The sequence below is a fragment of the Hyperoodon ampullatus genome, assembly GCF_949752795.1.
Source record: "Hyperoodon ampullatus genome assembly, chromosome: 2".
Lineage (NCBI taxonomy): Eukaryota > Metazoa > Chordata > Mammalia > Artiodactyla > Ziphiidae > Hyperoodon > Hyperoodon ampullatus.
Window position 1 is genome coordinate 40,065,356 of NC_136915.1, and position 27,711 is coordinate 40,093,066.

The 27,711-nt window shown below is 40.0% G+C and overlaps 1 protein-coding gene across 2 annotated transcripts in view; it reads left to right on the plus strand.

Moving 5' to 3' along the window:
- Nucleotides 1-6,380: 6,380 nt before the first annotated feature.
- Nucleotides 6,381-27,711, plus strand: part of CMPK1 (cytidine/uridine monophosphate kinase 1) — a gene marked incomplete at both ends in the record, with an annotated part of 32,927 nt that continues 11,596 nt past the window's right edge. For both annotated transcript variants that reach the window (XM_079725740.1, XM_079725741.1), the window contains one exon: nt 6,381-6,551. In XM_079725740.1, the coding sequence (XP_079581866.1) occupies nt 6,381-6,551 (171 nt within the window). The remainder of the gene's footprint in view (nt 6,552-27,711) is intronic.

Below are 27,711 nucleotides of genomic sequence, written 5' to 3' on the forward strand. Positions count from 1 at the left end.
GAGTTCCCTTAAGAGAGAAAATCACGTTGTAACAGTAAGACATTGTTATGTTGTACAAAGAGTAATCAGACATAGTCTCTTCCTTCAAGCAGCTCTAAATCTAGTATGGAGATACATAATACGCCACAGTGTTAGGCCAGAAGTAAACAAGGAACGGAGTGAGTGTGGTGGTGGTGGTGGTGGTAGTGGGTGTAGAAACACAAAAGAGGGGCACCTAACCCAGTCTTGGGAATTTAGAGAGAGCTTCCCGAAGGAAGTAAAATCTGAGCTGAATCCTGAAAAATGAACAGCACATACCAGCAAACAGGTGTGGTCAAGAGTGGGAAAATGAAAGTATGGGAACAGATATCTAAAGGACAATTATGATAAATAGGACATAAATGGTGACAAGGCCCTACTTCTCAAGACCCTTGAGAGTTCACTAGAAATATAGCTATACTCTTGGAACAGTATGCATACACTGAATATATGCCCCAAAGACCTAACGTACTTGATAAATAAACTCATATGGGTAGGAGTGGGTTTTGAGGATAGCTCTTGTTATACATCTTTCTGAGATCAGTCTTCTCATTTGTAACAGAACTTACTTTGAAGGGATTTTGTGAGTATGGAACTTTTTATCTCATAAAGGGTCAGTAATATATAGAAAGAATGCATATTTTGAAGCTATACATGCTAAGTTTGAGTTTGACTTTGCTATCTACTGCCTCTGTGGCCTTGAACAAAGTACTTCCACTTCCTGGTTCTCTTTTTCAATCTGCAAAATGACAGTACTAACTTCACAGCATTACGAGCATTTCATAAGGCGAGGCTTGATGTTTAGCCAACAGACAACTGGTGAGATTGTGCTGGTGGTTAAAAGTGAATTATTTCCATATGAGTTGGATATAGCTTCTCCCCTGAGAACTTTGAACGCCCTCTTCCCCTCTCCTGGGACACCTAGGACCTCCTCAAGACCCCACAATTAGAGGACTGATGCCTGGCACAGCAAATCCCCAGCACAGAAATCTCTATAAATATTCTGATTGTACTGATTATTTAAAAGTTTGAATATCATCCAAAAACTAAGTAATATAAGTGAAATCCTTGGCACATAGTGGATATTCAATAGATATTAATCAAATTTATGTAATCTATGGATTCAATCTATGGATTTAGGTAGGAAATGGCCCTCTACCATTTACAGGTGACAGCCATTTACTCAATATATTCTTATTGAGACATTTTCTTATTGAGGGTCTGATTGTTTGCATCTAGGTGGAACTCATTGCTTCTCTGCCACCTCCAAGGAGTAGGAGCACTGATATAAGGCTAAGGCAAAATGAATTCTTTGGGGACAAATGAGGACCAAGGTGCTAAGAGTTAGACCTTTCACTCTAGACAAGCAGAGGGGTTAAATGTTCAAGCATCAGAGTAGCACGGTGTCGTTTACGGATCCTAGCCACCTTGGCTTGGCTCCATGGGACTGCCTGGTGTGGTAAACAGGTGTCTTGGGAAAACACTCCCATGTGTCTCCTCTCTCTACCCACAGCACCACTCAAACCGAACACTTCTGGTCACCAAATGTGTGTGCCGTTTGGGCTGGGGGTGGTGTTCCCCCGCCAAGCATTCCTTGTTGTTGTAGTCCACTAAGGTTTGCTACATAGGAACAGATAACCAGAATAGGCCCAAAGAGCCAACAAATAATAAACTGTCCTTTTGGCCTAGTCTTGTTCTTCCTGGAAATAACTTCCTGGAAAACCCTTGGTGGATGTGGGTATCTAGGTTTCACTTTTTTTTGTATCTTTCTTCTTTAGTATTTTCCTCAGTTGCCTAGCATGGTTGGCAGGAGATGGGCAAGGTGGAGGATACTAAGGACTTAGCCTACTGTAGTCAAGTTCTCCAGGGAGTCAAAGAGAGAAAAGTCACTACATATTGCTCTAAGTATACAATGAAGTTTTGAACCCAGACTCCTATGTGGAATCATTAGTACTGGTGGACTCTATCATGGGAGCCAGAAAGACTATCTTTTTGTTTCTCTCCTAACGCATGTGAAAAGGGCACAAGGCTTTCACTAAAAGCCAAAGAATAGCTTCCTAGACCCTTTTCCACAGACCCCCATCCCCTTAACATCTTTCAACTCTGGCAATTATGCCATAAGAGGTACAGAAAAGTCACTTAAGAGAACATGCACAATGGAAAAGAAGCAAATTTGCTTCAATATGGCCTTTTTCTTTTGTACTCCTACTACCTCTTTATAATATGACCAGTCATTCTTACTTTCATCTGACATGTCCTAGGTCCTCCTTCCTGGTAGGTGGAGGATTTGGACCGTTCCTCTGAGCTTGGATTGGACTTGGCATTCTGCTAGGCCAGGGGGCAGCAACTATAGCCTGTGGGCATCTGTTTTGGTATAGACTTACAAGCTAACAATGGTTTTTGCATTTTTAAATGGATGAAAAAAATAAAAGAAAGAATGACATTTTGAGACACGTGCAAATTATATGAAATTCAAATTTCAGTGTCCATAAAAAAAGTTTTTTGGAACATTATCACATTCATTTGTTTATGTATTGTCTGAAGCTGCTTTTTACTATAATGGCAAACTTGTGTAGCTGAACAGAGATGGTATGGACCACAAAACGTAAAATACTTATTATCTGGCTCTTTACAGAAAAAATTTGCAGATCCCTATGCTAGCTACCCAGGACAAGCCCTCAAGAGGCATAGTAGCAGCAATTGGATAACTGTCCCTCTTCTCATCAAAAAACTAAACACAGTAGGATGGTTTGAGGTCATCTACACCAAGGCTTTCATTTTACCCTTCTCTCCATTTCCTAGTTGAAAGATGAAAAACTGAAGTTCCGAGGTCCACAGGAGTTTCTTAAGGTTACAGCGATTTATTGGTAGCATAGGGACTTAAACATAGGTCTCCCTGCTCTTAGTCAGATGCCCCTGCCTATTAATCCTCCCTGAGTCCTAATTATTTGTTGTACTAAGTGGGAAGAGATCTTGGATCAGGAACTTACTTTCTTACCTGTTACCCTTTGGTAACATGAAGACTTTGGACTTAGGAACTCTACAGTTCCTTTCAACCTTGATGTGCTCTGCTTTTTAAACGAGATAATGCCAGCTCTATAGCAACAACAACAAGCTGAATTCCAGCTCCTGCTGCTTACTGGCTGGCTGTCTTCAGACAACTTTTGGCTTTGGTTTCATCTGCAAAATGAGTATAATAGTAACACCTATGTCACTAAATTGATAAGATAGTAGCTATGACAGGTGTCATAAACAAGGAAAAAAGAGATAATTTTGAAGCTAAATGAATAATAAGTTATTAATAATAAGACTCCTCTAGCTATGATAATCAGAGATATTCTACTCCTTCTTCCATGATGGGAAGGGAAAGGTAGAAATGTGGAAAGGAAGAAAGCAGGAACTGAAGGGAGAAGGGATTAGAGGGACAAAGAAAGAGGGTGGGGAGAAGAAAGGAAAAGAGAAGTAGATGGGGAGAAGGGGAGGAAGTTAGAAATGGGAAAAGAAGGGGAGGGGAATGGAAATAAGTAAAATAAAAAAGAGTGGAGGGCTTCCCTGGTGGCACAGTGGTTAAGAATCTGCCTGCCAATGCAGGGGACATGGGTTCGAGCCCTGGTCTAGGAAGATCCCACGTGCCACAGAGCAACTAAGCCCGTGCGCCACAGCTACTGAGCCTGCGCCGTAGAGCCCGTGAGCCACAACTGCTGAAGCCCGCACGCCTAGAGCCTGCGCTCCACAACAAGAGAAGCCACCGCAATGAGAAGCCGACGCACCACAACGATGAGTAGCCCCCGCTCACCACAGCTAGAGAAAGCCTGCGCACAGCAACGAAGACCCAACACAGCCAAAAATAAATTAAATAAATTAAAAAAAAAAGAGTGGAGGAGTTGGGGGAAAAGATGGGGAAGAGGCTGAAAATACTGTGTGAGGGAAGAGGAAAGGGGTAGTACAGGGAAAAGGAGAGTGGTGGTAGCCAGACAGGAGGCTGTACCACTATCCTCTCCTGTTTGTATCCCTTCCTGGCACTCTGCCCTCAACAACTTAGTTTCTCTCTTGTAGTCTCTCTCTTCACGCCAATATTATCTCACTTAAACTTCTACTTGGATAATAAATTGAACACCCCTGCCTCTCAGTTCTAATAACAGGGTGTGCGTCTGCTTCACTCTTCCACTCCCATGGACTCACCCTGGATCTCAGCATCAGCAGAAACTCACAATCTCTGATACCTCAGTCCAAATATCCCACTCAGACCATCAGCATCTGTACTGCCTGCCTGCTCATGTGCTCAAGTACTCCAACCCAACCATTCTTTGACATCAATACTTCTAATACCTTGGCCCCTTTCCTGGCTTCCCTCCACATCCCCACTATCAGACCTCACATGCCACCATTTGCTTTTCTGTATGATTTTGATTCTGCATACATCATCATAAACATTCTCTTGCAAACACTCCCTTAGTCTTCTCTCCCTCTGTTGTACTTCCCTGGCAAACCCCCAATCCCAGATGAACTCAACAGTCTGCCTTCTCTCTGCCTGCACCTGAACAGTCAAATATCTTCAATTATTTTAAACCTATGGTCTCAAAAACCAGATGAGCTCTTAATACTTTCCAGAAGTCCTACTGATTAGTTTTCTTTAGAAAAACATATTTTCCACTCTCAAAGATGTCTACTTCATACCTTCTCTCTCCTCAAATATCCTAGTCCCTTCTCCTTCCCCTCAGGTAATATTGCCCTTTCTTTACTGAGAAAATAGAAGTTATCGGACAGGAACGCTTCCTACCTTCAAACCTTCCTGCGACTCTACCCTTCTTGTAACTCCTGTTACAAATGAACATCTTCCTCTCTAAGACCTTTTAAGTCATCTAAGGCCCTCCATGTGCCCTTTGGACCTGCCCATCTGATTCTTCTTCTCAAGGGGTTACCTTTCTTCCTTTCTGTCAAATCATTCCTAGCGGCTTAAATACAAGCTTGAGTACAGCATTGACCAATAGAACTTTTTGTGATGACAGAAAGGTTCTGTATGTGTGGTGTCTAATACAATTTCCACTAGCCATATGTGACTATTGAGCTCTTGAAATGTTGTTATTGTGACTGAGGAACTGAATTTTTAATTGTTCTTAATGTAATTAATTTAAATTGCCACATGTGGCTAGGGGCTACCATATTAGACAGCATGGCCCCTATCTCCCATCCTAAATGAACTTTGCCTTGACCCTTATTCTCAGTATTGTTTTCATTTACTCATCTCCTATCCACTTCTTTTTCAATCGGGATTCAAATTAGATATATTGTATGATTTGCTTTGGGCAGAACTGTAGAGTTCATAAGTCTCCCTGCTGCCAAATCCAATTTATCTGTACTCATTTGTTTTTAACAGTGTTCACTAATACACCACCACAATCCCACCCCAAACACTCTCTTTGCTGGAACACCACATTCTTCTGGTTTTCCTCTTACCTTTCTGGCTCTGCCTTCTCAGGTTCCTCCTCCTCTCTCCAACTTTTAAAGGTCTGTTCACTAAGACTCATTCCTTGGACTCCTTTTGTTCTCAAGGTTTTTCCCTAATGCAAGGGGCAGGGAAATGGAGTTATAGTTAAAAGGGCTTGCCGTTGCAATTAGCATATAATCCAAACTCCTTTTCTTAACCAAAGGGCCTGACTGATCTGCCGTCGGCCAAACTCTCCCACCTTTCATTTCCTCCTTCGTTTCACACCGCTCTGATCTCACTGGCCTTTCAATTGCTCTAACAGTTGAAAGTTTTAGGTTTTTTGCACTCGCCTTTTCTCTTTGTGGGACACTCTATCCCAGTCTTTGCCTAGTTTTGCTCTTTGCTATCCTTATGCCTTCGCTTCTATGTCACCTCTTCAGAGATCTGACTACCTTACCCAAATTACATTCATCTCTTGTTATTCCTCCTTTTGGTTCCTTCAAAGCCGATATTGCTATTTGCATTTATTTATTCGTGTGTTGACTTGTTCAGGTCGGCTACCTGGCCCCTGGAATTTAAACTTGCGAGCAGGGACAATGGGCTTTGCTCTCCCTTGGGTCACATCCCAGACGCCAGCACAGGCCCGACACCAGGAGGCTCAGGATAAAGGACCCGCGGACCGAAAGAATCAATGAGCCGGCAGAGGGGCGGGGAGGACGCGAGCGCGGCCCCGCGTGGGGGACGTAGGGGCGCGGCCAACGAGCGAGCAGCGGAAGCCCGCCCCTTCCGGCCGCGGCGCGGATGCCTCGGCAGCCACGGCGGCTGGACCGCGGCTGGCGCCGGCTCGGCCCGCCCCCTTTTCCGTGCCCCGCTCCCGCTCCAACGCCTGCCCGGCCGCTGTCAGTTGCATCAGCGTCCTACCGAGCCGCGGTGCATGCTTCGCCGCTGCGGCCGCCGGCTGCTGTACGTCCTAGGCCTTAGCTTCCCGCTGCTGACCGGCCGGCCGCTTTTCCTCTCCCCGCACCGCCTCATGAGGCCGCAGGTCGTGTTCGTCCTCGGCGGTCCCGGCGCCGGCAAGGGGACCCAGTGCGCCCGCATCGTCGAGGTGAGGCCCGGGCAGCCGGCGGCTCCCTGTGCTTGACCGGACGCCGGGCCGGCTCGTCCCGCAGCGCGCGGCTGTCCGCGCCTCCCCCACCGCCCCGGAGCCGCGGACTACGAGTCCCGGCGACCGGCGCACCGCCGGCGTGGCGGTGGTTCGAGGGTCCGCCGGCGCGCGGCATGTCGGGACTGGTAGTCCACGTCCGCCCGCCTCGGGGGGACCAGAAAGGAGGGGGGTCGCTTGGGATTGCTTTGTTCCTGTGCCCCTCTTTCCTTACATTTTGGGGACCAAGTTCGTCTCGAGAGTGGGCTGGGAGAGGGATCCCGGGAGGGTCCGCTTCCGGGGACCCCAGCGCGCAGAGGTCAGTGTGTCGCTGGTTGTGGGGCGGTCGGAGGCGGCAGTAGCGTCGATTTGGGTTAGAGGCTGGGTGCGCCCACCGCTGCCTGAAGGGGAGACCGTTTTTTCCACCACGCCCATTCCTGCAGGCCCTCTAAACTCTGAACCGTCTACTAGTCTTTATCCTAGAAAGGAGCCCCGGGCGACAGGACGTTACTTTAGGTGTTCTGAACCAGTCCAAGTCAGTACCAGCCCTGAGGCTCAGCCCGGGTTTGTGTGGTTGGAAAAAGCTGTGGAGTATGAGATCAAACTTCAACCTCTGACCCGGCTGCCAACTTACACTTAGTCCATGGCCAAGTCACTTCCTCTCTCCGAGTCTCGGTTGCCCCCACTAGAACAGTAGAGGCTCTGCACACAGATTTAAACTCAGTATGAAATGCCTCCCAAGTCTAAAATGGTGTTACTTTTTTTTTTCCCCAAAGCGTGGTAAGGTTAATGGTTCAATTCCGTTAACAATTTTCGAACAGATACGTGGTTAGCTGCAGTGTGGGTGAAAGGCTTATTGGAGAATCTGGGGAGTGTTTGGGAGAGAAGGAAAACAGAAGATATCTAGAAACAGAAGAGGAGACCAGTAGTGCTGTAAAACACCAAAGAATCCTTGTGAAACTCGGTGACCAGCAAAAGTTTTGACCCAGAACTTCTAAAATAGTTTCCTCCTCTTTTCCAGGATATGGCTTTTATTAGCTTTGGGAGTTTACTTCTCTCCCAGGTTCATACAACCCACTCCTGTCCTATATTTTATTCTCTAAAGAGCATCCGGAAAAAGTCGGATGGTAACATCTTCATTATGTGTTTTACAGCTGTATTTATAATTGTTGATCATTTGTGAGACTATAAGTGGAGCTTATACAAAAAGATACATAAATATTTTTCTCCTTATTTTTGTTCGTTCTTTTCTCTTTTTAAAAGACATGACAATTGGATGGTTTCAGGTTTTTGTTGTATATATGAAATAACTCTTACATGTAAATAGCATAGTAGGGGAAGGAGAAAATACTTTATTTTTGTTTGTTTTTTGTTTTTATTTTTATTGAAGTATAGTTGATTTACAATGTTGTGTCAGTTTCAGGTGTACAGCAAAGTGAATAAGTTATACATACACATATATCCACTCTATTTTAGATTCTTTTCCCACATAGGCCATCACAGAGTATTGAGTAAAGTTCCCTGTACTATACAGCAGGTCCCTATTAGTTATCTGTTCTATACACAGTAGTGTGTAAATGTTAATCCCAATATCCCAATTTATCCCTCCCCCTCCCTTACCCCCTGGTAACCATAAGCTTGTTTTCTCCATCTGTGACTCTATTTCTGTTTTGCAGATAAGTCCATTGGTACCATTTTATAGATTCCACATGTAAGAGATATATGGTACTTGTTTTTCTCTGTCTGACCTACTTTACTCATTATGACAATCTCTAGGTCCATCCATGTTGCTACAAATGGCATTATTTTGTTCTTTGTTATGACTGAGTAATATTCCATTGTATATACAAACCACATCTTTATCCATTCCTCTGTCAAGGACATTTAGGTTGCTCCCATGTCCTGGCTATTGTAAATAGCACTGCAATGAACATTGGGGTGCATGTATCTTTTTGAATCATGGTTATCTCTAGATACATGCCCAGGAGTGGGATTGCTACATCACATGGTAGCTCTGTTTTTAGTTTTTTAAGGAACCTCCATACTGTTCTCCATAGTTGCTGTACCAATTTACATTCCCACCAACAGTGTGGGAGGGTTCCCTTTTCTCCATACCCTCTCCAGCCTTTATTGTTTGTGGATTTTTTGATGATGGCCATTCTGATGTGTGTGAGGTGATACCTCACTGTAGTTTTATTTTGCATTTTTCTAATAATTAGCAATGATGTAATGATGCTTTTTAGCCATCTGTATGTCTTCTTCGGAGAAATGTCTATTTAGATCATCCGCCCATTTTTTGATTGGGTTGTTTGTTTTTTTAATATTGAGCTGCAGGAGCTGTTTGTATATTTTAGAGATGAATCTGTTGTCGGTCACTAATATTTTCTCCCATTCTGAGGGGGAAAAGACTTTACTAGAGTCAAACAGATATGGGTCCAAACCCTAACTGTTCCATTTACTATCTCTTTAGTCCCAGAGAAGTTGTTTTACCTTGGGTTCCTCTGTAAGAAGGAAGAAATAATACCTGTCTGGTATGGTATTTATGAATATGAAATGAGGTAAAATATCTGGCATGTATAGATGCAAATAATGTTTTCCTCTGTTTTAGAGTTCCTGTTCTTAATTTATGAGATTGGTTGTTTTTACTTTGAAGTGCACTGTAGTTTTACTTTTTAAAAATTGGTTTATGGGGCTTCCCTGGTGGCACAGTGGTTGGGGGTCCGCCTGCTGATGCAGGGGACACGGGTTCATGCCCCGGTCCGGGAGGATCCCACATGCCGCGGAGCGGCTGGGCCTGTGAGCCGTGGCTACTGGGCCTGCGCGTCCAGAGCCTGTGCTCCACAACGGGAGAGGCCACAACGGTGAGAGGCCCGCGTACCGCAAAAAAAAAAAAAAAGGTTTATGACTGATGTATTGGAATGTATTTAAATATTTTGCTTTTGAATCATAATGTGACTTTAAGTGTTCACACCCAAACTGATAATACCCATATTACTCCACTGGGTTAAAAATAATCTCCACATTCTGTAACTAGTATTTATTCTTTACTCTGTTTGATAATGGTGGATAATATTTTAAACCTGTTAATTAAGAATTATAAGATTTCCATGATGAGATAGGTTCTAAAATGTATTATCTTATTCTTTAAGATTTCAACACTTATATGAGCTTAAATTCAACTGTTTTCTTACAATTCCAAATAGCTTATAATTCAGCAGTTGCTGTCTTCTAGTGGATTAAACAATGGAATGTCCGTGGTCAGTTAAGTCAGAGGATTTTTTGTTTTGTTTCTTTAGTGAGTCTCTTGCATTTTGACTCAATGTTTTATTATACAGGCAAATGTAAGCTGAATCCCAAACGATTGTAATTTTTGGAGCTAATTTTTTTTCTGTAGGGGAAAAGTTATATAAATCAAGGTTAAATTCCCCAACTATCATGCCATTACTAATTTAGCTAACAGGGTACCTGAAATGTGGCTGAAACAGAATTGTTTCTTTGGGAAGATTACATTAATTTCCAACTCAGGCCACCAGAAGTACATCTTTGGACCCTTGCTACAGAACCTGAGAATATCTGGCCCTCTAATATCCTGGGACATTGCAGTTATGGTCGAGGGTGTCACCACAGGGAAGCTGTTGCTTGTTTTTTTTGTTTGTTTGTTTTTCTAGCTGTGAATTCTACCTGTGCTACTTGCTCTCCCAGACCTTGAGGAAGAAAAGGCAAATCTGATGCAGCATCTTCTGAAAGTGTTGTGAACTGGAAAGGAAAGATTTGAGGGAGGCTTTGAGATTGAATTTTGCCCATTTAGTTGAACTGATCTTTTTCAGTTTTGTTTTAGTTTCTAACTAATTTTTAAGTCTCTTCTCATACTCAAATTTGTTTTTGAAAATTAGCCATTTTCTAAAGCAGTGCAATCAGGAGTCAAGTGCTCAGAGTGGAGTTATTATTGTGGAATAACTTGTGACTAAAAAATGATGGAAGATACCGTGTCATTTTTTTTTTTTTTTTTTTTGCGGTATGCGGGCCTCCCACTGTTGTGGCCTCTCCCGTTGCGGAGCACAGGCTCCAGACGCGCAGGCTCAGCGGCCATGGCTCACGGGCCCAGCCGCTCCGCGGCATATGGGATCCTCCCAGACCGGGGCACGAACCCGTATCCCCTGCATCGGCAGGCGGACTCTCAACCACTGCGCCACCAGGGAGGCCCCCCGTGTCATTTTTGAATTTTTTAAATTAAGCTTTATTTGTATTGTTTTGGCCCAAGAAAAATTATGGTGCCATAACCTAAACTTGTCTGAAAATAACAACCACAGTTTTGCATGTGTTAGCTGGGATATTTAAACCTACTCTCTTTTAAAGATGGTGAACATTCTGCTTAAATAAACAATTATGCTAAAGTTTATATCCATGCCAAATTGCTTCTGTAGCACCCCAGAAGCATTTTTATCATCTTGTGTTTTAACTTCCTCCATGACCTGTATGGGTAACTTATACATTGTATCCTACCTGCTATGCTTAGAAAGTTTTGGGTGATACTGACTTTAAGTATGTAGAAATCAGAAATTTGATTTTATCTTTTTGTCTCTAGTGTTGAACATTGTGCCTGACATATAGGTGCTTAGTAAGTATTCTTTGAATGAATATATAGCACACCAGTTTGTCCTGAAGATGTAAAAAAATTTAAAATTCGGTCTCCAGGGGGCGCCCAAGGAGCAGTTAGTACTCCCAGTTTCAGGACCAGAAGTATTTGAATGAAACCTCTGTCTTACTCTGATTTCTCATGTAACACTTCAGTTTACTCTCAGTGAATAAATGGTATAGTTGTAAAAATCTGATGAGCATTCTAACATTTTTAAGCTCCTGATTACAAATCCCTAAAGCAGACTACCACTCATTAAAGAAACGAGATAGGAAGATCCACTGGACATTAAGCTTGCTTCAGAACAGGCCTTTCTCCTTTTGGTGGGATGGGCTGGAGTAAGAGATAGCTTTTTTGGGTTTTTTGGGGTTTTTTAAAGTTTTTTTTAAAGTTTAAATTATCTGTAAAAGAGAGTCCACAGAATCCTCGACTCTCCTGAAGCACCACCCTTTCATTAAGGTAATGGTAATGTGGGATTTTTGTTGTTGTTGTTAAGAACTTGGAGGAGGGGAGAATATGTTCAGATTATTTACTATTCTTTTGAAAACTTCATTTTTTTCTTTCCATTTTAAGTTACAGTAGTAATACATATTTGTTGGTGACCTCTAACCCTGAGGTCACCAGTATTAACTGTCTGATATTAACTCTTTCTCAATATTTTTACAAATAGAAGTGCATATAGTTACCTTTTTTACCTCTAAGTGGGATTATTCTGTGGTTTGTTTTTTTTTTTTACTGAATGTATCATGGCTATCCTCTCAGGCCTCTACACATAGACTTAACTCATTTTTATTAGTAGCTGCAGAATAGTCCATAATATGGATGTTACCATAGCATAGTTGTACCATTCCCCTCATTGATGGACATTCAGGGTAGTTTTCAGGAAATTATTCTGCTATTGCAAACAGTGCTTCAATAAATTTCCTTGTAAATATAATATTGCATATGGATGCTTTTATTTTTGCAAGCAAAATTCCTAAAAGTAGGATTGCTAAGTCAGAAGATAAGTGCATTTTTAATTTTAATTGATAATTGTTTGATTACTTTTCAAAAACATTATACTTACATTTCTATCAGCAGTTGTATGCTTTTTTCTTTACTAGCACTGGATGATTATCAATCATTTTAATTTTTTCAAATTTGTTAATCTCCTCTTCAAAGTTTTTCTGAGTAAATTACTCATTTTTTCCAAGAAGTCCATTAAAGTGAAAGGCATAATTAGACTTTAAAAAAAATTTCCCTTGTCGTTTATTCAGAAAACATTCTTTGAGAGCTAGGCACTGTGATAGTTGCTAAGGTGAATAAGACACCCTACTGTCAAAAGTTTACAGTGGGGGGCTTCCCTGGTGGCGCGGTGGTTGGGAGTCCGCCTGCCGATGCAGGGGACATGGGTTCGTGCCCCGGTCCGGGAAGATCCCACATGCTGTGGAGCGGCTGGGCCCGTGTGCCATGGCCGCTGGGCCTGCGCGTCCAGAGCCTGTGCTCCACAACAGAAGAGGCCACAACAGTGAGAGGCCCGCGTACCGCAAAAAAAAAAAAAGTTTACAGTGAGCTGTGAGATATGGAAGTTAAACAGTGACTATGACAGGACAGAGTGGTAAGTCCTATGACAGAAATAAACACACAGACCATTTAGATAAGTTTAAGTTACAGCTCAGTGGGTCAGGGAAGGCTTCCTGGGGGGCAGTGATATGTATGAGCTGAATTTAGAAGGACAGTAGGAAAGAAGCAGCCAGGAGATATGGGGGAGTGGAGAACACTTAAAGCAGAGTTACCCTTGCATAGGGTAGTTGGAGGTTTCAATTCTGAGAAAAGGCTAAGGAGAGTAAATGGACACAAGTGAGATTGACCCAGAAGACACTTCCTAAATGCAAACTATTTGCTCTGTGTTGGGGGATACTGCCTTCTAGAGGTTCTCAATTTAGAGTAGAGATAAGACACATACTTAATAGAGTTTCATGAGAAAAGATATGAAAGATTTTTGCACATATTAAAGTTTAACATTAAATTGTTTTGAAATTGTTTATCAGGAGTTCCCTGATGGCCTAGTGGTTAGGATTCTGGGCTTTCACTGCCATGGCCTGGGTTCAGTCCCTGGTCAGGGAACTGAGATCCCTCAAGCCGTGCAACGTGGCCAAAAAAACAAAAACAAAAACAAAAACTGTTTATCTTTTAGATTTGCCACCCTAACTAGATTGTAATGTCTTCAAGGATGGGGACCCTGTCTTTTGCTCCTGTTCATTCTACTGCATGGTGTTTGAGGTGCCTACTTATCCTTCAGATCTTAGCTTAATACAGAGATTCCCAAACATTCTCAGTTCATGGTCCCCTTAGTGTCTCAGTAATTTTTTTCACAAACACCTTAGTCCAAAATAAGTTGTGTTTATTGAGTAATTGGATCCAAACAATACTTAATAAGTATTTTCTAACAACTTAGTAGCTGTTTAAAGAAACAGTACATATACATCAAAAGAAGAAGTAGCAACTTTATTTCATTCTTATGTAACCACAATCACTTACTAATTGGATGTAAATGCCTGTTGACACTGCCCAGTTTCTCATACCTTGGAATCAGGTTAGATGCTTCCATACTCATTTTATTTTCCACATTAATTTTCACGTGGTACTTATTTTTATCACAGCAACTGCCCACCAAAAAGTCAGCATCATAAAGATGTGTCTTCGAAAAGAATGTGCATGATCTAAAGTTGAAATTGTGAACTACCCTGAGCTGATAGTTCACATGATATCTAATAGATGTCCAGTGTTGCTCTGTTTCCCTTAAAAATGTAAACCCAGGGCACTCTTGTGAATTCGCTGCAGTGCTCCAGGGTACTTTGGCATTCAGTTTGGGAACCATGAGCTAAAAATGATTTCCTCAGTGAAACTGGCCCTCACATTTCTAGACTAGGTCAGATTTCTCTATTATGTGATCTCAAAGCACTTCAAAACATCTGTCAGTTTGTTATTCTTTTGTCCTTTCAGTTTTTAATTCTGTTGTCCTTTATAACATTTATCTGTTTGTAGTTCACGTTTAATTTCATGATTATTGGATTGTCTCCCTCATTACGCCATAAGCTCCATAAGGATGAGAACCTTAGATTTCTAAATTTACTCATATCTTCAGTGTCTAGTACAATGTCTAGCATAAATTGATGCTCAATAAACATTTGTTAAGTAGATTTTGAAGCCAGTCATACCTGGATTTCTGCCATTTAGTGAGTTATTTAAATTTTTGGCTCTTTGGTTTTCTCCCCTGAAAATTTGGGATATTAATCTACAGGGTGATTATGAGGATTAGCCAAGAGAATCCATGTAATAAAATGTCTGGCACAGTGCCTACTGTGTGTTTGGCACTTCATATATGTTAGCATCTCTCTCCTTGCCTATTCTGTGCTTATCTGAAAGAAATATCTTGAGCAGCGTCAGTAGCTACAGTTCGGTGGTCATTCTTAGTAGACTGAAGAAAAATTGATTTGCAAGGATATGAACAAATGTCAAAGTGTCATACCAGTGTATTGTCTACTAGGCAGTATGTAGAGTTCAGACTCCGGAGTTAGACTGTCTGGGTTTGAATCTTATCATAACACCTACTATGTGTGAGATCTTAACAAAGGTTTAGTCTCTCTATGCCTCAATTTCCTCATCTGTAAAATGGGAACAATAATATATAGTATCTATCTCAGAGGGGTGTTGTGAGGACTAAATGAGCTAATGTATATAAAGTACTTAGAGCAGTGCCTGGCATGTGATAATTCCTATATAAATGTTAACTATTATTTTTATTATTATCATCATCATCGTACTTTTTCTGTGTTAGTTTTGCCTGCCCTCCTGCCACCCCTAGCTTGACCTTCTTTTGACTTGCTTAAGATTTTTTTCCTTCCTGATTTATTCCTTCCTACTTTGGAAGCTATACAATCTGTTTTTAGTGGTTACCCTAGAAATTTTAAGCACACATATTATTTAACTTAAGTCTAATATTAATATTTTTACTCTCCCCCAAACAATACAAATACCTTAGGACACTTAACTCTATTTTCTATCCTATTCTTTTTTTTAGGATTTTAATTCTGTATTGACTTTTTTTTTAATCCCCACAAATGACCTGTTAATGTTTTATAACAAATGTTTGTTTAGAATAACTTACATACATACCATTTTCTTTACTAACCATTTATTTTTGCACCTCAGATCTTCCTTCTGAGATCATTTTCTTTCTTGAAGTATATCCTTCAGAAGGTTCTTTAATCAGTATGGGCTTGTGGTTAGGAAATTTTGCTGTATTCTTTACATGGTAGGTTCTTTTTTCTTAGTTCAAGCACGTAGGGTATCATCCTTCAGAGGTCCTGACTTTATGTGGAGCTCGTTGATCTGACCTCCAATCCTATTTAGGTCTCAGTCTTTGTCTCCTTTCCCCTCTCTGTGGCTGATTAAATCCTGGGCTCTAGCCACCTGTGATTTGGGGTTGGAGAAAGTCCCCAGGCTCCAGCTCCAGCACTCTCTCGCTCCTCTGGCTTTGTGCTTTCTTTTCTTTTTTTTTTTCTTTTTTTTTTTTTTTGCGGTACGTGGGCCTCTCACTGCTGTGGCCTCTCCCATTGCGGAGGACAGGCTCTGGACGCGCAGGCTCAGCGGCCATGGCTCACAGGCCCAGCCACTCCGCAGCATGTGGGATCTTCCCGTACCGGGGCACGAACCCGTGTCCCCTGCATCGGCAGGCGGACTCTCAACCACTGCGCCACCAGGGAAGCCCTGTGTTTTCTTGATTTATCTGAATTTGAGTTACTCCTTTAATTTTTGGCCAGCTCAGTCATACATTAAAATAATAATAATAAAATTATATATTAATAAATATACAAACATGAGAGATTATATATATATATATATATCCAACTACATGGGTGTGCTGTGCTGGGAGGGGTTCCTCTCTTTTTTAATAAGATTTATTTATTTATGTATGTATGTATGTATGTATGTATGTGTGTATGTATTTATTTATTTATGAATGAATGAATGAATGACTCTGTTGGGTCTTCGGCACGAAGGCTTTCTCCAGTTGCGGCAAGCGGGAGCTGCTCTTCATTGTGGTGTGTGGGCTTCTCATTTCGGTGGTTTCTCTTGTTGCAGAGCACGGGCTCTAGGCGCACGGGCTTCAGTAGTTGTGGTTCGCGGGCTCTAGAGTGCAGACTCAGTAGTTGTGGCGCACGGGCTTAGTTGCTCCGTGGCATGTGGGATCTTCCCGGACCAGGGCTTGAACCCGCGTCCCCTGCATTGGCAGGCGGATTCTTAACCACTGCACTACCAGGGAAGTCCTGGGAGGGGTTTCTCTGAATGAATGTATATATTCCACCCCCATCAAAATTAGACACCTCTACCTAAGTCTGCCCTAGCTCAGAACACCTCTTCAATGTCAGTTCTTCCCCTTATCCTTACTCCTATTGAAATCTACTTGATTTACATCCTTTGGATTAAAGTTTTAGTGATGGTAATCGATTAAACACCACATCCTAGTTAAGATGCTAATAGGAGAGGACTGTAGTCACGAAAGACCTCCGAAAGTCACATAGGAGTACAGTATTTTAATGGTTGTCCTTCTGAATTGAAATTGAGAGCATTTCAGAGAAACCACTCTAGTAGTGGGACTTTTAGACTAGATAAGAGAGAAAAGGTGGAGACGGGATAACCATCTTACTCTTCTTGTCATGTTAGCTTGATCACACTGACTCCTGCTAACCTTAAAGCTTGTACTTTTAGCCCAGTTGCCATATGAAAATGTATTTATTCTAACATTTCAGTTAAATTAAGGACATTTTTATAGACTGAACATGTGATAAGAGCATTTAGAACTTAATAGAGAACAGGTGTGACTGAACATACTGTTTGCCGACAGTTTCCTGCTGCTGGTGAACAAAGCTAACCAAACAGCACTTTGGTAAAGGAAGAAGCCCCAGTTATTACGTACCATTCTTAGAAACTTTCACTTTGAGGAACTGGGTCCCCCAAAAAACACATGTTCCACGCTTGGTTTCCATCCGTTTTCTCCAGAAGACCGGTAAGTTGGTTCCATTTATCATTAGGGAATATTCTGTACCAACAAGCAATTGAATATGCTTGGTTTGGGGCTCTACAAAAGACTGCTTCTTTGCTCACTTTGTGTTTGGAATTTCCATGATGTATTAGTCATTGATGTTTGCCACTGAAAAGTTCTATGTGTTTAATTTAACCTATAAGACTTTAAGTATAATTAGGTAGATAATAACATGAATTTCTGTCCTCTTGGTGTCTACTGGGAGTAAAGAGACAGTCCAGAAGATGTTTTATTGATATTATATAATTGGGAATTGACTTGATGGTTAATTTAGGTTTTTAAATTGGAAATTTTTATTTGCTACTTATTTAATGATTGTTGGGTGAGGCAAGTGGAAATGGAAATGGTGTCACAAGTGGAGAAAGGCAAGAACGAAGCAAATGAAGGATGGTCAGAACCTGGCTGAATGGTGGGTCAGATATGCCTGGCTCTGTGTCTGGGTAAAGTTCCTGATCTTCTCTCCATGCTAGAATACAACAAAATGATAAAGTCCATGAACTTGGAGTCTCCTTTTTAATTTCCACCAGCCGATTCTGTCATGCGAAGGCCATAGTAGCTTGATGGCAAGACTCTGTATTTCCATGTCTGTCACCTAGGAATTCCCTCAGAGGCCCACTGTGGAATAATCGTCACTGAGAGTCAGGAGGCCTGGGTTCAAGTGCCAGTTTCCTCTCTGCTAACTAGCGAGTCAGCTTATCTCAGTTTCCCCTTTCGTAAAATGAGAGGTATGGAAATAGATGGTCTTGCCAGCCCTAAAACAGTTCTGTATACTGAGACTTCATTGTTAGGTAGTATTGTAATCCTGTGTAGTCACATTCAAGAGGCATGTTATCCAGTCCTTATGAATATGTGTATCTTCTTTGCCATTCTATGCTGTATGAATGGGAGCACCAAGGAATTGTATTTAATAAATTCTCACTGTATTTCATGTTTACATAGAACTTCAGAGTGATAACAAAGAATGTGTAAAGGTAGGAAAAGGAATAGTTCTTTGAAGTAGAACAATTGTGTATGTATGAATTTTTTTTAATTAAAAATACTTAAGAAATGGGACATTGGAGCCAACTTTCTCACAGTATAGCATAGTAGTAGAAACATTGTAGACTTTGAAGTCAGTTGTTGGTTCACATCTCAGTCTAACACCTGTGGCTATGTTGCTTAACTTTTCTGATTCTGTTATCTTCATTTGTAAAGTGATGATAATAATGACAACTTCACTAGGTTGTTATAAAGATGAAACAGCATAATGCTTCTACAGTGTTCAGCACAGTACATGGCACTCAGTAAATGTGTAAAGGTTAGCATTATTTTAGAAAAGATCTACAGTGAAGAGATCAAAGAGTAATTTAGATTAAAGTAGTTTTGGGGAGCATTGTATTCCCATTGTTTACTACAGCATAAGGAAATGATTACCCACACTAATCAGTTTACAGATTTTTAAAAACCCGGGATGGTATTTTAGAGTTTATCAAATATGAAAGGTCCTTCTACTTAGAGAAAATGTTTGGAGTTTACTTAGATTTAAAAATCCTAGAAAGGGCAAGTGGATTTAAGGAACAGTTTATAGTATACATGCTCTTTATATTCAAAATAGTTTACTAGTTGCCAGATGGAGCTAATGACCTAATGATTGGATAAGTTTCATAAGTTAAGCCTGAATAAGTACCTTAACTGTCCTGTTATTAAAAATATGCATACTTTTACTTTTAGTTACTTTTTTAAAAAAATATTTATTTAATTTATTTTGTTGCAGCGGGTCTTAGTTGCGGCTCATGGGCTCCTTAGTTGTGGCATATGAACTCTTGGTTGCGACATGCATGTGGGATCTAGTTCCCTGACCAGGGATTGAACCTGGGCCCCCTGCATTGGGAGTGCAGAGTCTTAACCACTGCACCACCAGGGAAGTCCTACTTTTGGTTACTTTTTAATTATACAAGTAGTACACATACATTACAGAAAAATTAGAAAATACAGATGAGTAAAAAGAAGAGTGTAAAAATTACCAGTAATCTTACCATCCAGAGAAAACGATCATCAATAAATATTTTGGCACATATTTTTCCAGAGATTTTTTTTTTTTAGTAGGGTCATACTCTGGAAACCTGCTTTTTACTTATAATAATATCACAAACATATCACCATGTTAATAAATGCACTTTTACCACATAATCTATATGATATTGTACTCTGTAGATTACATACATTATTTAATTAATTGATTCCTTGTTTTGGAAATTTTGTTTCTGATTTTTCAGAAGTTGTATTCTGTGTTTTTTAAAAAATACTTGGAGATATAATTTATATACCATACAACTCATCCATTTAAAGTGTAGAATTCAGGACTTCCCTGGTGGCACAGTGGTTAGGAATCCGCCTGCCAATGCAGGGGACACGGGTTCGAGCCCTGATCTCGGAAGATCCTACATGCTGCAGAGCAACTAAGCCTGTGTACCACAGCTACTGAGCCTGAGCTCTAGAGCCCGTGAGTCACAACTACTGAAGCCCATGAGCCACAACTACTGAAACCCGTGTGCCACAACTACTGAAGCCCGTGCGCCTAGAGCCCGTGCGCCTAGAGCCCGTGCTCCGCAACAGAAGAAGCCACCACAGTGAGAAGCCCACGCACTGCAATGAAGAGTAGCCCCCACTTGCCACACTAGAGAAAGCCTGTGCTCAACAATGAAGATACAACACAGCCAAAAATTAATAAATTTATTAAAAAGAAAGAAAATTTAAAAAGTATAGAATTCAGTATTTTTGGTATATTATGTTATTAATTTTTTAAATTTTGGTAAAATATATCATGAAATTTACCATTTCACTTTAAGTGTACAGTTCAGTGGAATTAATTGCATTTACAACGTTGTGCGACCATCACCACGATTTCTAAAACTTTTCCATCACCCCAAACAAAAACTCTATTAGGCAATGATTTCCCATTCTTCCCTTCCCCCAGCTCCTAGTAACCTGTAATCTACTTTTTGCCTCTGAATTTGCCTATTTTAGGTACTTCATGTAAGTGGAATCATACATTTGTCTTTTTTTTTTATGGCTTATTTCACTTAGCATAATGTTTTCAGGTTTCATCCATGTTAGCATGTATCAGAACTTCATTCCTTTTTATGGCTGAATAATGTTTCATTGTATGTATTTATTACATTTTGTTTATCCATTCATCTGTTGCTGGATAAGGGCTGCTTCCACCTTTCCACTATTGTGAGTAATGCTGCAATGAACACTGGCATACAAGCATCTGTTTGAGTCTTTTGGGTATAGAGCTAGGAGTGAAATTGCTGGATCATATAATAATTCTGACTTGTTGAGGAACTGCCAAACTGTTTTCCACAGCAGCTGTACCATTTTACATTTCTACCCGTGATGTGTGGTTTCTTTATCCTCACCAACACTTATCATTTTATGTTTGTTTGTTTGTTTGATTATAACCACCCTACTAGGTGTGCAGTGGTATCGCATCGTGGTTTTGATTTGCGTTTCCTTAATGACTAATGCTGTGAGCATCTTTCATGTCTCGCATGTCCTTTTTTTTTTTTTTTTTTTTTTTAAATAACCATCCTGAAGGGTGCACTGACATCTCATTATGGTTTTGATTTGCATTTCCCTGATGACTAATGAGGAACTTTCCCATACTGGCCATCTGTATATCTTCTTTGGAGAAATGTCTGTTTGAACCTTTTGTCCTTTTTTTTTCCCCCAGAATATTGCATTTAAAAAATTGTCTTTTGCAATTTTTAAAATTGGGTTATTTATCTTTTTATTGCTAAGTTGTAAAGTTTTAAAAATATATTTTTGGTACAAGTTCCTTATCCAGATACATGATTTGTAAATATTTTCTCCCATCCTGTGGGTTGTCTTTTCATTTTCTTGGTAGTGTCCTTGGAAGCACAGAAGTTTAAAATTTTGATGAGGTCTGATATCTTGCACTTTAGAACATACAGTATGCTTTCTATTGCCTGTGGTGCAGAGATTAAAAGATTGATAAAGTGAGGCCAGAACTGTAAAAGAGGTATAACTGGTAAGTGTATTGTCCCTGGGACTGAGAGTTGAGGGTGGAAGAGAGAGGAGATAGTGGTAGATGGAAAGGAAGAGTGGGAGCAACAGATTCTTGTTACTTCCTTGACTGATTCCAGGGCATAATTGGCTCCAAGATAAGTCAGGCTAGAGAGGTGGGAGAGGTTGTCCATTTTGCAAAATGGTTTCCAGCATTCTTCCTGTTGTGTAGTCATGGCAGGAAAGAAAGCTTTCCATAAAAATTTCCCATAAGCTTACCACTTTTTAGGACATTTCCATTGTGTGAAGAAGTTAGATTCTAATCAAGAACCAGTAATCCCTTATATCCTGTTCTACATTATATAAATGGGTACAGTTGTCTATGGTCAACATTGAATCCCAGGCTGGGCTAGGATATGATGGCTATACCATCAAAAATGTATATTCGTAGACTGACTTTAATTTTAGATTGAGAAAAATGTAATCACGAAGGTAAATTTTACACCAAAAAATTTTGGAAACATATACTATTTTTTAAAGCTAAACATTGATTTTCCTCACACTTTCTCCTATTAGCACAGGTTGATGGACAAAAAATGAAGATGATTCTTTGTTGTCTAAGCTAGATTAATTTTCTCTTTTAAAAAAAAAAATTCAGTTGAGAGTGGTTGGCACAATAAAGTTCTGAAAGTGCTCCAAGGGGTCATTCTAGAGACTAGAAGTAGTGTGGGTACATTGTCTGTCATGGAGGTGTCATTTCCAGAACATCTTGCTTATAATTTTGACCTCTAGTGTCTAGAGTAAGGCTTCACTGAAATATGTTTCCTTTTAAACTTTTGCTGCTGTGCCTTTTGGATCCTCTCAACTGAGTATGTCTCTAAATTTCCATCTGTTTCTAGGCTATAAAACTGGACTGTTTTCTGTCTCCTTCTATAACTCTTGACTTCATGCCCATGCAGTGTGTTTCAGTGTTGCTATATTATACTTTTGTTTCTCCTTTGTTTAAGGAATGGATCACTTTCCAGAGAAATTTTTACCTAAACATTTGACTTGATTTTTGCTGCTATTCTCTACAGTGGTTTAGTTTTAAATTTTAAATAAGTTTGTGATTTTGCAGGTACTGTTTTTCTTTTTTCTTGAACTTGGATAATGTTTGTTTTTTTTTTACACCATTCCATTACACACATTATTGATGGAGTATATTCATTTATTCATTCATTCATTCATTCATTCATTTATTTATTTATTTATTTATGGCTGTGTTGGGTCTTCGTTGCTGTGCGCAGGCTTTCTCTAGTTGCAGTGAGTGGGGGCTACTCTTTGTTGCAGTGCGCAGGCTTCTCATTGCGGTGGCTTCTCTTGTTGCAGAGCACGGGCTCTAGGCACACAGGCTTCAGTAGTTGTGGCTCGCAGGCTCAGTAGTTGTGGCACATGGGCTTAGTTGCTCCGTGGCATGTGGGATCTTCCCGGACCAGGGCTCGAACCCATGTCCCCTGCATTGGCAGGCAGCTTCTTAACCACTGCACCATCAGGGAAGCCCTTAGATAATGTTTCTTATGTAGGGATTTTTATTCCTAATGTGAGGCAGTTCATTTTGCTGTTCTCTTAGGATTTGATATTAATAAAACACTTAAATCAACAATCTTACTTTGTGATGCTGTATAAAAAGTAAATAAATAAATTAGTTAAATTAAATTTTTAAAAAACCCAGTCTTTGTGATATTTGCCATTTAGAGATGTGTGGATAGAATATATGCTTTTTTTAAATTAAAAATTTAGTAAGTTTATATACATGTACATTGAGATTCAAACAATTCAAAAGTACATAAAGTAAAAAGTGAAAGTTCTCCTTAACCTCAGCGTAGTCTTTTTTTTTTTTTTTGGTTGCTTTGGGTCTTCATTGCTGCGCACGGGCTTTCTCTAGTTGTGGTGAGCAGGGGCTACTCTTCGTTGCGGTGCGCAGGCTTCTCATTACAGTGGCTTCTCTTGTTGTGGAGCACGGGCTCTAGGCACGCGGGTTTCAGGAGTTGTGGCACACGGGCTCAGTAGTTGTGGATCACGAGCTCTACAGCACAGGCTCTGTAGTGGCGCACGGGCTTAGTTGCTCTGCCGCATGTGGGATCTTCCCAGACCAGGGATGGAACCCATGTCCCCTGCGTTGGCAGGCGGATTCTTAACCACTGCGCCGCCAGGGAAGTCCCAGCCTACTCGAGTTATGTAATCACGTACCAACGTTTTTGTGTGTGGCTTTTTGGTCCTCTTTTGATGTATTTATACACAGATAAAAATGCACGCACACAAACGTTGCCTATTGTTATTGTTTTGCTTAACAGTGTATCTCGGATAGCTTTCCATATCAGAACATGCAGATAGTTCAACTCCATTCATAATATATACAATAATCTATTTAACGATTCATATATTTGTGGACATTTAGATTTTCTGTTTACAGATGATGCTGACATAAACATTCATTACATATGTCTTTGTGCACATGTGCAACTATTTCAGTAGCACAGCTCCTAGAAATGGAATTACTGAGCCAAAGGGTATGCAATCTTAAATTTTATTAGACTCTGCCCTCTAAAAAGGCTGAACCAATTTACACTCCCACAAACTGTCAGGATGCTGGTTCTTCCCCTCCCCCACCCTTGCCATAGCCAGATATAAGTCTTTATTTTAACCAATCTGATGGGTGAAAAATGAAATCACATTGCTTTAATTTAATCATTTTCATGATTACCAGTAAGGTTGAGCATCTGTTCTTTTCTCTGAATTGTTTCTTCTTTGCCCATTTTTGTATTGAGCTTTTTTCTTTGTTAGTAGGATCTCTTTGTATACAACGTATGTTACCCTATCACCTTTGTATGGTGAAAATATTTTCTCCCAAGCTGTTGCTTGTCATTTGGTTATATCTGTGATAAGTTTTTATTGTTCATGTGGTCAAACATAAATCTTAGCTGTTTTGGTTCTTGTTTTGGAGTGTCTTTCTCTATCTCAAAATTATCTTCCCCTGGTACTATCCTAGGGTTGTTTTGTTTTTGTTTTTGTTTTTTGCTTATATTGTATTGTTTTAGAACTCTAATTTACCTGGAATTTAGTTTTGCATATGATATGATGCAAGAGTCTAATTTTTTTTCAGATAGGTAGCCGGTTGCATAGTATCATTTATTAAATAGTTCATCTTTTCCCCATTGATTTTTAGATGATGACTCTATCACTTATTGAATTCCCATTTACACTTGGGTCTGTTTCTGGACTCTGTTGAATTTCATTTTTCCATTTGTCTATTTTTATACCAGTATCATGCTGTTTTAATTACTGTAGCTTTATAATATTTTATGCCACCTGGTAGGACATGTTCCCATTTGTAGTTGTTAATATTATTTTCGAATTTGGTCATTCTCTCACATTTACCCTTCCTGATAAACTTGAGAATCAACTCATCAAGTTTCATTAAAAAATAAATAATCCCAGGTGAAGTTTGATTGCGGATGCAATCAATTTATAGATTAATTTGTGGAAATTTTAAATATTTACTGTATCGAATGTTTCTGTCCAGGAACATAGAATGCCTTCTTTTTATGATACTGATTTTAAGTGTTTCTAGTTTCTTCTTATAATTCTTACATATTAGTTTTAGATTTATCCCTAAATTTAAGTTTTTAGTACTGTTTTGAATAGGATTTTTTTTTTTTTTTTTTTTTTGCGTTATGTGGGCCTCTCACTGTTGTGGCCTCTCCCGTTGCGGAGCACAGGCTCCGGACGCACAGGCCCAGCGGCCATGGCTCACGGGCCCAGCCGCTCCGCGGCATGCGGGATCTTCCCAGACCGGGGCACGAACCCGCGTCCCCTGCATCGGCAGGCGGACTCTCAACCACTGCGCCACCAGGGAAGCCCCTTGAATAGGATTTTTTAAATTGAGGTACAATTGATTCAAATAGGATCTTTTAAAATGTATATTTTCTAATTAGCCATTTCTAATTGGTTGGAAGGCTATTGATCTGTTTGTTTATAAGAAGATAGTAAGCAAGATAGATACATTCTTGTTCTCATAAAATTTTTAATGTACTCAAATACATCTGTGATGCCAGTTTTTGGAGCCTGTGTGTTTGAGGGTATTTTCATAGTGAATTGCATTTTCATGTATCATATCTTCCTTGTTCTATAGTTATTCTTTGATTTCACTCCTTTATTGCTATGTAATTGGTAGTTTAGCCACTGATTATCTTGGACTTTGCTCCAGGAAGAGCCGATATGAGTTAGTCTAACTCCTCCCTGACCCATCTGAGTGCTCTCACGGTAGGTCTTGAATCTAGTAGCGTAGACCACGTTTTTAGGAGTATGTTCTTCATACTCCTAGTTTTAACAGCTAATAATGATATTTGGCTGTGGCTGATAGTGTAATGTAGTATAGATATGATTTCTGGTAGTATAGATATTATTTCTGTTTTACAAATGAAGAAACTCAAGTCTAAAACAGGTTAAATCAATTTCCTAGAGTCACACTGGATTGTGACAGAGTTTAGTTATAAAACCTTATCTCGGGCTTCCCTGGTGGCGCAGTGGTTGAGAGTCCGCCTGCCGATGCAGGGGACACGGGTTCGTGCCCCGGTCCGGGAAGATCCCACATGCCGCGGAGCGGCTGGGCCCGTGAGCCATGGCCGCTGAGCCTGCACGTCCAGAGCCTGTGCTCCGCAACGGGAGAGGCCACAACAGTGAGAGGCTTGCGTACTGCAAAAAAAACCCAAAAAACAAAAAAAAACCCTTATCTCAAATTATTAGTTCAGTGTTCTAAGTTTGCGACTTCATGCACGGTTCTTATGTTCTTCTGATCCTTGCTGAAGCCTCTGTGTTTCTCTAAATGCATTTCTCCATTTGTTTGATAATGTTGCAGGTGCTCAAATTTTATGTTTGCATATATTACTGAATTCAGTGTTTGGTATCCTTTGCACATTTTTCTCGTGTTGATTGGTAAATCCAAATAAATTCTAGTTCTTAAAGAGAACCCAAGCTGTTAAAATGTTGTGGTTATTTTGTAGTGAGGCTCTTTACAAGTTGTATTCCCAAGTAGTTATATTTCTTAGGGTGACTTTCTTACTTTTGGTATTCCCTGGGTAAATGATATTCTCATTTTAATGTTACTTACCTTTTTTTAAAAAAAAATAAGTACAAAAAAAGAAAAAACAAACAAAAATAAAAAATAAGTACAGTTGGTACTGTACTGCTTAGTGTTTAAGAAACCTCTCTTTCATAAAGTGAATAGAGGCTAGAGATTCATTTGAGTGGTTTGATGTATATCCTCTGAGTGTTCTCACAGGAATTGAATTAACTGTGAATTCTAGGCTCTTAGGCCACCTGCAACAGTATTTGTGTTGTAGTGATGTGAGTGTGTTGCTTGTAGGCTCTGCAGTGACTATAAGAATTGATCATTTAATTAACAAGATGAGATGAGTGTTTCTTAAGACTAACAAGACCTCTGTGCCTATCCATTAATGTTGGAAATTTTCGAATTATTGCCTGTGAGCTCCTGGAATCCCTGGAGGCTTCTGGGCCTCATCTCCATCTTTGACTATTTTCCATCCCTTTCTGTTATAGGGAATGTGGATTGATTCAGAATGGCTGAGATGAATTAAAAGAAGTAAAAACACTGGAAATGACCAACTGGAATGAAATTGGAGTGTGAAAATTCCAATTCACAGTTGCTATAGGGGCCATTTGGTATGTAAAACAGATGCCAAAATCCTCAGTATTCTGAGAAGTCTTCTGCAAAATGTCAGAGGGATATTGAGGCCTTACACAAATGAGAAAACAGTCTATTTCATGGCTTCTAAATCACCCTTTCTTTAAGTTTTATTTATTGTTCTACCTTCTTGTCATTGCCTCTGAAGAATCACCTCTTCCCCAAGCAGACAGTGCTGGTAAAGACTGAATTCCTTAGGAAAAGTTAATGCAAATATGAAAAATTGACTTTATTAATTAATAGTAGGGCTCAAGTCACTGTGAATATGTAAGTCATTATTTCATCCTTCGTAAATATAACCTATTTATTTCCCCAAATTAGCACATTGCCTGGCACTTTATAGAGACTTAATAAATATTTATGGATTTAAAATAAGTTCCATGTATTGCCTGAATTGAGGTTTTCTTACATGAAGAGCAAAACATTGAGGAAAACAAAATAGTGCTGTAATTGTCTGCAGTTGAATGGATTATATCCCTCCTCTTTTCTCCTTTGCAGGATATAAGCTTTTAAACTATCACTCTTTAATTAGAGAAAGAAATATGCTTCATGTTAATTTGGAGTCTGTCTGCTAAAGATTTTGCCTAAGAAAAGATTTAGCTTGGTTTATAACTTTCATAGTTTATAGTTAATATGTAGATTTGTAATT